Genomic DNA, 12131 nt, shown 5'->3' on the forward strand with positions numbered 1-12131 from the left:
TCTTGAGGTTTGGGTTTTGTATTGGGGATGTTTGCCTCTTTGGTTGTTTTTTTTCTTCCTTCTGAAATACACAGCAGTACTCTCCCTCATCAAAAAGGCAAATGTACCTTTAGCACTGGAACAGGTTGCCCAAGGAGGCTGTGGATGCCCCATCCCTGGAGGCATTCAAGGCCAGGCTGGATGTGGCTCTGGGCAGCCTGGTCTGGTGGTTGGTGACCTTGCACATAGCAGGGGGTTGGAACCAGATGATCATTGTGGTCCTTTTCAACCATTCTATGATTCTGTGATAGAGGTTAACATCAAGTATAAATAACTGGACACTTCTACTTTGAAGATAAAAATAAGTTGTTCTGAGCATCATTTTCCATCACTGCTTCTTTCAGCAGTGTGAAATTTCTTTACTTACTCTGGCAAAAGGATGGCCAGCCTGTTCATTGTGTGCAGACAAAAAAGATTCTCTTTTGTTGGGCTTTCCTAATTTCTTCTGATTTTTCTCATGTATTCCTGTAATTACACATCAGCTTTGTTTACATACAGAGTGTTCTGTTTCTGCTGAAAGTGTCAAGAATGATGCTTGGGGAAATAATCTGATAGCTTTTCTTTAGCTGTCCTTCCTAATAGAAGCAATTTTTTATGACTGGGTATGGGTTGCAGAACAGAGCATGTTCAGAATATGGCCAGAAGCACCTTCTGTTTTAAGGCAGTGAATTATATGGGGGTTAATGGTCAGAACTGACTTTGGTCCTCAGAATAATGCGTGTAAATATTTGTGCTGAACAAAGTTAGATTTGTATTCAGATTGAAGCACAGTAATTTGCTTTTGGGTACAGTTACAGAGCAACAAATGGCAGAACTTTACATAATGCGAATTATGAACTTAGAAACAATGCTATTTCAGCTTAAAAGCCTGATTCAAGACTTCTGGAGCGTTCTCTTTGGATTTAAGAACAGCACAGAGGCCCCATCATGCAAGCAATCAAATAAGCCCCAGAAATAGACAGAGTGAATGCTACTTATTGAAATATCCAGCAAACAATTCAGCCTCTGTTGTTTCCAAATGAAAATGGAGGAAAACTTATTTTTATGTTGTTTTTGTTCTAACTGGTAAATAATGTAGAATGTTTATTTCAGGGATTTATTCCTTTATTTATTTTAGCTTCTGTGTGTAATGTAAATGTTTGTTTCATCAGAGAATAATTTTGTGGGCTTAGATCCTGTTTGACTCTTAAAATTTCTTTGTATTTGCAGCCCAGCAGGCCTGGTTACCCCAGCCCAAGGTCCAGTGAAGGGTTTTATCCGAGTCCTCAGCATATGGTACAGCCAAATCACTATCAGGTATTATATTTTGAACTTGGCATGTATCTTTTCAAATGTGGTGTTTGTAACTTAGCTGTAGCTTGTGGGATTGATTCACTTCTGCTGCTGTTTAGCTTCATTGACTACTGCTGTGTTTTTGTTCTGCATCAGAACAAACCCTGAACTGAGCATAGTAGGTTTCCTCCAGATGGTAAATATTTTCATATCTGATGTAGTGCTCAAGTTCTTAAAACTGAAGCGAAGCACATTAGACTTTTTCATATTTACTGAAGGAATGTGGTGCTCCTGTTAGCATTTATCAGATCGTAGAATGTCTGGAGTAAAGACCTTATTTATAGATTATTATCAGAGAATAGAAGCATTAAGATTGGAAAAGGTTACGAAGGTTATCCAGTCCAACCATCAGCCCATCACCACCACGCCCACTAAACCACGTCCTTCAGTGCCATATCCACACATTTCTTAATGAATCATAGAATCGTAGCATTTGTGCTGTTGAAATGGAGTGTCTTGGGCTGGCTTGGAATTTTTGCTGTGTTATAAAATCACTTGCATTATAGAACAGGTTTGGTGGTGCACTTTCCTTGGATTTATTGATACTGTACTCCCTAATACTTCTCTGAAGCAGTTCTATTATCCGTTGGCTGATAGCCTTCTTTAGGTCTATTCAAAGCAACAGCCATATACAACAGACTTAGATGAGATTTTTATTTTTTTTTTCCACGGGGGTGGGGAGGTTTTAATTTTTTAATCAGAATATTTCAGACTTACTAAAGCTAGTTTGATTTTTCTGTGGATAATTTTTCAAGCTGTGCAGCTAAGCACAGTAATTACATGCAGTCACTCAGATCTTAAGCTTGTAATGTACAGTGGGGGGTACATTATTTATGCCTTGTAGGGTGATGTGTGCATAGCTCCTATTAACTTGAATGTGAGCTGTGTTTATGTAAGTATTCCAAAAGTATCAGTAGGGTTGGTTTTGTTTGTCAGAGTACTTTGATCTTCTTGACTGCAGAGGTTGAAACATACTTTCTAACGTTGCTGTTTGGTTAGGCATCCTCAGATGGCATATGAGTTAGAGAAAGGTTTTGTGTCACATCTTGGCTTGGCTTCCTTCTTTTGTTGCTTCCTTTCTTCCCTCACAATGACTGCTTGAATTGAGTCACTCATATTTACTCCCTTGAGAAAAAAAAAAAAAAAAGATTATTAAGTCCTGCTACTGTAACATTCTTTTTCTTTATCCCTAAAGGTATCTGGCTACTCTGGTTCTCATGGGATACCAGCCATGGCAGGCAGCATTTATCCTGGGCAAGCTTCTCTCTTGGATCAGACAGATTCCTGGAACCATCGACCTCAGGAAGCATCCGTGTGGCAGCCAAACATGGAGGTATGGTGAACTGATACAGCTGTTGTTGAACTTTGTATAGTAAAACACTTCTTTGAAATTCCTTACGTGTATCTGGAGAGTACTATAGGAAAAACAAGTTGTTTCAGTAGTGTTTTTTAAATTGCCTTCCTGCAGTGGGATGGGAGTCATGACTGAATTCAGTGCTTTAACCAGATCCTGCATATAGCCACAAGGGACATGGAATTATTTCCCCCTTCTAACTTTGCAGCATTTTTTTTTTGTTCTCCTCTAATATTTTCCTTTTTTTTTTCATTCCATTTTCATCGTTCCACAAAGATTCTGTCTAAATCTATTTGCTCTCTAAGCAGAGAGCAGATAGGTGTCCACATCTTCAGTTTGCCTCAAGCTACTCTTGGTTGATTTGGTCATATATGCTGCCATTACTGCTTGCAGCCATGCAGTTTTTCATGCTCTGTGTAGTTTAGTTAAGCACTGTCATTCCAGGTAGTTCAGCATTCCTGTTTATTCTAGAGGGGCAATTGAAACAACTTAATTTAATTATGTCGTGCTTGAATAAAGTATTGGCAGAAGCATGTGATCACTTTGCACGTGTTCAAATTGTTTCAATGTTCACAAATTGCCAGTTGCTGTAAGACTGCATAAATTGTTTTGTAGGATTCAGGCGCTTTGGACGTACGAGGAATGGGGCAGGTTCTACCCACACATCTCATGGAGGAGAGATTAATAAGACAACAACAGGAGATGGAAGAAGATCAACGCTGGCTTGAAAAAGAGGAACGATTCCTGGTAATGCTTTGTTTTGTGGTTACTGTTTGTTCGCTCATTCATTCATTCTGATTTTTCTTTAAGTGTTCAGCTAGTAAGTGTGTCCTGTGCTACAGATACAGATACCACAGGAGCAGGAATAGCTGAAATTGACAGGGACCTCTGGATCCATGTGGTCCAATCCCTGCTCAAGTAGGGACACCTACAGGGTGTCCAAGGCCACGTCCAGGTGACTGTTGAAGATCTCCAAGGAGCAGGCTCCGTAACCTCGCTTTGCCAGTGCTCAGTTCTCTACACAATGTGGCAATGGTTCCTGATGTTTAGGCAGAACCTCTTAGGTTCCATTTTGTCTGCACTGTTTCTTATCTTGGCACTGGGCACTACTGAAAAGAACCAAACTCAAACAGCTGATATTTTTCCTGTATAGGTTCATGCTGAGGAGTCTTTGAGTCCATGAGCCTCACTGGATAGGTGAATGGCAGTGGTGTGGTTTGGGTTGTGACATGCATCAACACGTTTGGTTTCAAGTGTATTTTAAGGAATATTTTGATTTGAAAGCTTTTCTTGTTGTATGTAGTCAGAAGGCAAGTTTCTGTCAATGCAAGTGTGGTAAGTTTGTTGTGAGAGCTAAGTTTGAGTAATTGCTCAGGTGACTTATTTTGGAGACCAATATTTGCTGGTTAGCTTGTCTCACTAATTTTAAAGCCATATTTTAGGGATGTTGAAGCCAATACCTTGAGTCCCTTGGAAGTAAGTATCTATGCTTTATTGTACAGGATGTGAATGGAAAGGAATGGAGAGCAGATCTTAAATGTAAACAGTGTTACTGATACCTAATTCTTTTGCAATTGATTTACCTAAGTCTTTTAGGGTGTTCATTAGGTACGCTCATCTGAACACTTGACGAGCAACCAAGGGTAAGATAAATCTCCACTAGCAGATGGGAGCTGCTGGTAGATGCTTCCATGCCCATTGCGTGTTCTAGCTAAGATCTGTGACAGAGGTAGTATTTCACTTTTGATTAAAAGGCAATTAAGCTTGCTTTTGGCTTCTTTCTCTCTGTCAGCACTCTTGGAAATTTGTTGTTTACCATTTGATGATGATACAGAAACCACTGTACCCAGATTGCTTTGTCAAATGTGTTACAAGGGAGAGGAAAGGAAAAACTTCTTGCCTAATTGAGGCATTAGCTTTTCCAGTCCTGAGTGGCTTTCACAAATGTGGATTAAAGTGTATAAGATCATCAAGAATTTTGTGAGGAATTAATGTATTGCCCCAAGAGTGCTTCCTTAATAAAACACCTTTTGAGACATGGTAACTTCAGGTGGTGGCAGTGGGTTGTGCAGCAGCTTTCACCTTTTCTGCAGAATAGGTGATAATTATCTCACTCAGTGTCAGTGTTCTGCTTTGCTTCAGCCCCAGGACCATCAAGATGTTTAACATCTCCCGGATTGCTGCTTGTTGCTTTTTCTTTTGCCCTGTAATAGTGTGCTGCTGGAGAGACTCCATCACTGTGACCACCTCCTATTTAAAGGAAATAGAACGTGCTCATGAGCTCGTGAGCTCTACAATTCTGTAGCTTTTTCGGAGCTGGTTTTGGTTGTAAACCCAATGTAAATGTTAAACAATTGGAAAGGGAAAAAGAGCAAGTTTGAAGGGGAGTAAGTGTGAAGTTAAGTGACCAAAATGGGGAATTAGAATTCACTGGAGACTTAAATTCTTGATCTTTCCACACTAACATTTTCAGTATAGAGGCATGGGGGTTATAATTCAATGCATTACAGACTGTGTGACACTGTGTCAGAAGTTGAACAAGCTGTAGTGATTGTCACAAGCTATATTTGAACCCATAGCATGGTACATCGCCTGGGAAACTTTGGCTTAAACATGGCTATTTCTTGAAAAAGGAGCATGGTTTTCTAGGTTTTGTGCTGAAGAAATCAAGACAGTAGAAGAGGCGTTGTGAGGAAGCAGTCCTGTAGGCCTTGCCCTTCTCCTGAAGAACAGCCAGAGATTATACGTGAGATTCCAAACATGAGTCCAGTGTAGAAGCATTGTATATGTTGTATATGTTCACACTGCTTACCCCGTGGTCTCTAATAAAGAACTGACATTTCTTCTGTCCAGAGAAGGTCTTCACTAAAACCTCTGGAAGTTTGAAGGAAGAGAGACAACTTATTTTACCAGGGAGTGTTCTGTCTCTCGTGCTTTGAGAGCGTTCTGCGGGAAGACTAACCTTAAGGTTTTGATGACGTTGTTTGGCTGGTGTGGCTCTCCTGTCCCTGCTTTAGGTTTCAGAAGAACATTTTTCCTTTTAGGAATAGAGAACAATAGAGAGAGAAGAGCCAGATTTAAATTTTTAACTTATGTAACCCTACAGCCTAGTGTTCTTAGTTTAAAGCTGGCTGCTTTCAAAAGCAACTCTATTCACACAGTCTTCAGACTCCTACAGTTTATCTTAAATCTTATTTCTATTATTGAGGACTCAGAGCAGTGACTGCAAATCAGTTAATGTGAAATGTTGTGTAATGAGAAGGAAAATCCTTACTGGGATTTCTTTTGGCACAGTTTTTGCTAGTGATTGCTCATGATTCAAAATTTATCGCTGTATTTGCAAAGAATAACTACATCTCATAACATTTAGGACAAAGATGAACAGCACTGATGCTGTGTTTGCTAGAAGAGATGAAGAATGAAATGGCAGTGGCATTGAAATGGAAATGCACAGTCTTCAGAGAGGATGATGTCTGTGTGGTTTGTCTGAAAGCAGTCCTTTGAGAACATGTAAATAGTATGTGAAAGGAGATGGAGATGTTGTTTGCAAGCTGCAGCTAAATAGAATCCACAACTCTAAAATTCTGCTGTATAAAGGGAAAATAAACAGATCTCTTTTCATAGGGAGCTCATGAGTGAAAATAAATTTGTTGTGTGAAAACTGAGAAGAAGGTTTTAAATTTAAAATTGAATCAAATTTATCTGCTAGGAAGTGAGAAGAGAGTAGGGGAGTTGGAGGATTTGTTTCAGGGGGGAATTATTTCGGAATTAACTCCCATCCCCTGATACAGAGGGGCCACTGACATGAGTCGGGTAGCTTCATGGGCAGTGGTTAAAGCTGCAGCCTTTCATGCCATCTTGGTAAATTGCTTTGGATATCAGTGCCTCCTGGAAACAGGGTGGGAAATCTCTGAATTATTTTTGGTGTAGCTGAAGTGAAGATAAAGCATCGCTGCACTTCCACTTCATGCAGGTGACCTTAGAAGTTGCTGTCTCTCTGAGGTGTATGTATAGGTGGAGAGGTGAAACTACTGCGGTGAAGTAGTATCCTAAAAGAGGAAAAGCACTCTGCAGAATATCCAGAGACAGCTACAGTGCAAAAAGCTACAGCAACAAAATCATCAACTTCTCTGCACTGCTGAACTGAGGAGGTCATCCTGGACATTTTCTGCCCCACAACCCCTGATAAGCGATTCGTAGAATCGTAGAATAGCCTGGGTTGGAAGGAACCTGAAGGGTCATCAAGTTCCAACCCCTTTGCCGCAGGCAGGACACCAGCCTCCAGATCTGGTACCAGACCAGGCTGCCCAGGGCCCCATCCAACCTGGCCTTGAACACCTCCAGGGACGGGGCATCCACAGCCTCTCTGGGCAGCCTGTTCCAGCACCTCGCCACTCTCTATGAAGAACTTCCCCCTGACATCCAACCTAAATCTTCCCTCCTTGAGCTTAAAACCATTCCCTCTTGTCCTATCACTATCTGCCCGAGTAAACAGTTGATTCCCCTCCTGCTTGTAATCCCCTTCTAAATACTGAAAGGCTGCAATGAGGTCACCCCACAGCCTTCTTTTCTCCAGGCTGAACAAGCCCAGCTCCCCCAGCCTGTCCTCATAAGGGAGGTGCTCCAGCTGTCTGATCATCTTAGAAGCCCTCCTCTGGACCCTCTCCAACAGCTCTCTCCAATAAGATATTTGTGTAAGGTATCTTGCTGCTGCAATTCTCCAGGTGCTGCAATCCACAAGATTTTCATCATCTTTTATATCCGATGTGTTTGGTTGATTACCTCATTCATACAAGAAACACACAGAGCTCTCGTTCTGCACTTTCTCTTGAGTCTTTTTGCAATCATAATGGGTATTTCCACTCCAAGAAGTAAAACTGACAAAGTTTGATTGAAGCTTTACACTCAGTGCAAAGCATGTAGAAGCCAAATGAGCAACCTCCATCCCCAAACGTAGTGCCCTACAATTGCAAACGGACTCTTCACTGCTGGCCTTCGCAGCTCTCTGGAACTGAAATATTTGGCCTATTACTGCACAGTCTGGCATGCATCCTGTAGTGCTTGTGCTTAATGTAAAGCATACGCTGTGTGTGCACACAGCAAATCAGGACTGAAACATTGAATTACTCTGCTAGGGCATGGTGTGTACGTGGTAATCTGCCTGATTTCTCACATGTAGAAGCAATTTAAAAGCAAATCAGTGCATTCATTGAGCTAAAATAATTTCTAAAAAGCCCTTTTAGAATACTTTGATTTTTAAGTTTTAACAGATATCTGGAACTGGCAGAAGCTGATTCTTTTATTTGTATTTGCCTCTAGGAAAGTATATCTTCTTTATTTTAATATGGAATTTGACCCAAGAGGAGAATCGTCCCTAACCACAGCGAGGAAAGCAGAGGTGGTGATGGTGCACAAGAGCCTGTGTAACTGATGGCTGTTAGTTTGCTTATCAGGGGCAGAAAATGTCCAGGATGACCTCCTCAGTTCAGCAGTGCAGAGAAGTTGATCATTTTGTTGCTGTAGCTTTTTGCACTGTAGCTGTCTCTGGATATTTTGCAGAGTGCTTTTCCTCTTTTAGGATGCCTTGATGAACTGCTTCTCCATTTGAATTTAGTTTTCACCTCGAACCTTTCTGTTGTGGTTGTGCTGATGGTATCTGGCATTGCTTCCCATTGTATACAACAAAGATGTACGTGCTCATGCCTTTGAGTAACTCCTCAGCAGATAGAGCAGTGTTATGCTTGGGAATTTATAGCTCTTCCTGGGATGCTCAGAAGAAATAACTTACATAGTTTCCTTATCGTGTTTGGTTTTGGTTTTTTTCTGAAATTCCCACATAGTTGTGGTTTAGTATTTGTCTTGTTTTGACACTGAGAACTGCAGCTCAAATATAATTGATGTGAACTGTTGCTAAAATAAGATTTTAATTTTTAGCCTGAGAAATTCCCATCGAGAGATTACAGTTTGGCATGTCCTCAGAATGCCAAGACATACATGTTCTTTTATTAGTGAGGGACCAGGAATACTGGAAATCTGGATTGTGTTCCAGTTTGTGAATGTATGCATCCCATCTGAAAAGCACCCTTGATGCTTCCAAAGATTTCAGATAGCAGAGTACTTATTAGGAAAAAAACGAAAAATAAAAGAGTCCGTGTACTTTTCCAGGGCTTTAAGAATTTAATGAAATACGGTTCTTCCCTGAAATGTGGCATTGAACTGAGGAAGCTCGGTACTAAGAATCCACACATTGCAGTGCAGTGCCAGCATCAGGAGCTGACATTAAATTAATAACTCCTCTCCTGACTGTGAAAGGTATATTACTCATTTAAAAATCTATCCACTGAGAAGAGGAAGAGTTGCTATAAAGTTGTAACCAGATGGTGCTTAAGGTCCCTTCCTACCCAGGCCATTCTGTGATGTTTAAAAATACAATGAGTGTTTGATCTGAGATACCTCCTTTAGTGTAAAATAGTTTAGCAAATGAATAAATTGGAATATCGTTAACTAATTAATGGTAGACATTTGGGCCTCTTGTTAGTCATTGGTCACAGACGTGTTGAGTATTTCTGTTCTTCCTTGTGTTGGGTTTTGATGGACAGAGAAGCGTTTGGAGAAGTTGGGAGTGGTAGCACTAAGGATTCTGTCTTTACTCCTGCAGTGTGGATGTGCAGATCGCTGGGATGCAGGTGGGTTGTGGAGCTGTACAAACTGCTCCTGCATCCAAGGGCACTGGGTTTCTTCATCTTCAAATCACATTTTTGGAAATACCTGGACAACATCAGTGCTCTCCATGGCTTCGTTTGTATAAGGGCAGTCCAATAGAGTTTTGTTGGGCTAATCTGGTTTAGGGTGTATTTTTGGAGGAGTTAATTGCTCGAAGTGCAAGCATGACCCCTAGGGTGAATTAATCTTCAGCTAATTCCAAAGACTTTGGGCAATTCTTGGCTAGAAATTGAAGTGAAATAAAGACAAATTGTGAACATCAGTGTAATAGAAATTAAGTAAGAATAGCTATTTACTTCAACTAAGACCTACTCTGAGTGTCACAATTCACTTGACATCTGTGGAACTGTCTGACATATCCATGTCAAATGAGACTTCAGGAAGAAAAAAAATTATCATGATAATAAAGAAAATAAACTAGAGAATTTGTCCAGGTAGGTTTCACTATAGAATTTGTAACAAATTCTCAGAGAATCATTGAGCAAATTGCTTGCTTTTGTCTGCATCAGTTCTTCCTGCTTAAGGAGGGGTTAAATGTTGCCTTGTCTGCTTTGGTTTGTCTATTTTTAATCTGCAAGGTCTTTGAGGCAGTGAGTCTGACTGTGCCTTGCTCTGTCTGCAGAAGACTGAATGAAAATGCACAGAATAAGCCCTTCATACAGACTGCTAGAGCGATCTGAGTGTTTGTAAAGGCATCAGTGTCAGTGTTATTGATCTGCCTACCCTGCTGTTTCTTTAGGATCACTTAGCAGGGTACGTGAATTGGAATTATTCTGTAGTGTTCTTAGAAAGAAGGAAGGAAGGGGATCTTGAGTTGCTTTCAATGAGAAACAAATACATTTGTCCCCTAAAACTGACCCTGAGAGCACATAGTTGTGGAGTGAGCTTAGTTACAGTCAGTACTTGTCTGCATTTCTCTAAACGTCTTGTTCTCTGTGTGCGTACGTTTTATGCGTGTACGCATTCAGATATATGTCAGAGGCTGTATTTACACCGATACAGAAGTGTGTGCTATCTGTTGCCTGAATCACACAATCATTCAGGTTGAAAAAGACCACTAGGATCATCCAGTCAATCATCAACCCACCCCAACCCACTTCCCATGGCCCTCAGTGCTACATCTCCACGTTTTTTCAACTCCTCGAGTGATGGTGACTCCACACCTCCCTGCCCAGCCTGTGCCAATGCATTGCCACTCTCCTGCAAAGACATTTTTCTTAACATTCAACCTGAAGAACATGAACTCCTTGTGCAATTCCATAGGGACGGTACATTAAGTTTGCTTTTCTGTGCTGGTTTTCGTTTTGTTCGGCTTGTGTCTTCAGGCCAGCATGAACTTGTATTTCACATCAGCTCTTCCTTTTTCTTCCTACATAAGAATAAAAGCAATGCACCTGGTATTGGTGGGAGGTGAGAGAAATGGCCGGTTTCTCCAAGAAAAAGTTGGGGTGGTCTTAGTTTTCCATTTTAAAACAAGCCCCAAATTTCTCTCTGTCACTTAAAGCAGACAGAACACAAACTCATTTATTTGTCTCTTCTGTCAGGATAGTTGTGCATCTGGGCATCTACATTAGCTTTCCCTATCCACGCAGTGTGTGCAGAGCTCTGTCACTGGGCCCCATTTGCGGCCTTCCAGAGGGAGCCAAGTACAGAGAAGCCTTCCGAGCAGGAAGTGGGAATTAACTCACAGCATTTCTCATCCTGTGGTTGAAATTTTGCTGCTGGGAGGAGAACAGTTGTTTAAAAAAACAACTTCTGTTGCCTTTCAGAAAATAGAAAATGCCAAGTTTTCCAGTGTTGTGTTAGGGAAATGGTACTGACAATATTTATAAATAGCATTTTTCACTCGTGTGCTGAGAATGGATGGCCGCACAGTCTGGGAGTCTGCTGGGAGCCTTGGGGAGCTGTTGTTCCAAAAACACAACGGATGCAGCGACATTTGTGCTTGGCAGTGTTCATCTTTCAATAGCCTTGTCTTTGAGATGTTTTGTGCCTAGGTCGCGTGAATCTAAGCAGAGAATGGGGTGAAATTGTGCCCAGAGAAGCTGTGGGTGCCCCATCCCTGGAGGTATTGGAGGCCAGGTTGGATGGGGTGCTGGCTAACCTGACCTGGTGGGTGGCAACTAGCCTACGGCATGGGCTTGGAGCTCAGTGATCCCTAACATCCCCTCCATCCTAAGCCATTCTAAGATCCTATGATTTGTGTTTCAGAAACCTGATGTGCGGCTCTCCAGAGGCAGCATCGAGCGGGAGGATGGAGGTCTCCAGGGCCCAGTGAGTATCTGTTGGATCCTTTCATCTCCTGGCCCCTTTTCCAGCATCATGGTAGAACGTGCTGTCTTTTATTACAGGAGATGATTTAAAGTTTTTGCTAAATGTTTCCACTGTCAGTACATGGCTCTGCAACTTTCCAAGAAGCTCAGCTTCTGTGGGAACAGGAGAACAGTGGCAGACTTTGGTCATGCAGCACTTGGATGGATTTGGGATTTGTTTTTTTTTTCTTTCACCCTTGAAACAATATTGCAGTGTTTCTGCAAATATGCTGCAATTATTTTTGAACGTGCCTGTGATGTATGGTTTGGCCTTTTATTTAAAAGTGCTTTTTGAAACTTCTGTCAACAGGAAGCGGGGTTAAAATAACTTCTGCAGTTGCTTAAATATCTGAAGGGTTCTCTACAAGGAA

At 41.3% G+C, this 12131-nt stretch overlaps 1 protein-coding gene across 6 annotated transcripts in view; it reads left to right on the top strand.

Moving 5' to 3' along the window:
- PTK2 (protein tyrosine kinase 2) overlaps positions 1-12131 on the top strand; it is a 195935-nt gene that overhangs the window by 173999 nt on the left and 9805 nt on the right. For all 6 annotated transcript variants that reach the window (XM_042809085.1, XM_042809084.1, XM_042809082.1 and 3 more), the window contains 4 exons: positions 1249-1335; positions 2567-2704; positions 3341-3472; positions 11660-11722. In XM_042809085.1, coding sequence (XP_042665019.1) covers positions 1249-1335; positions 2567-2704; positions 3341-3472; positions 11660-11722 — 420 coding nt within the window. The remainder of the gene's footprint in view (positions 1-1248; positions 1336-2566; positions 2705-3340; positions 3473-11659; positions 11723-12131) is intronic.

The sequence above is a fragment of the Centrocercus urophasianus genome, unplaced genomic scaffold, assembly GCF_019232065.1.
Source record: "Centrocercus urophasianus isolate 14NV4802_14NV808 unplaced genomic scaffold, USGS_Curo_1.0 seq_11, whole genome shotgun sequence".
In the NCBI taxonomy this organism is placed as follows: domain Eukaryota; kingdom Metazoa; phylum Chordata; class Aves; order Galliformes; family Phasianidae; genus Centrocercus; species Centrocercus urophasianus.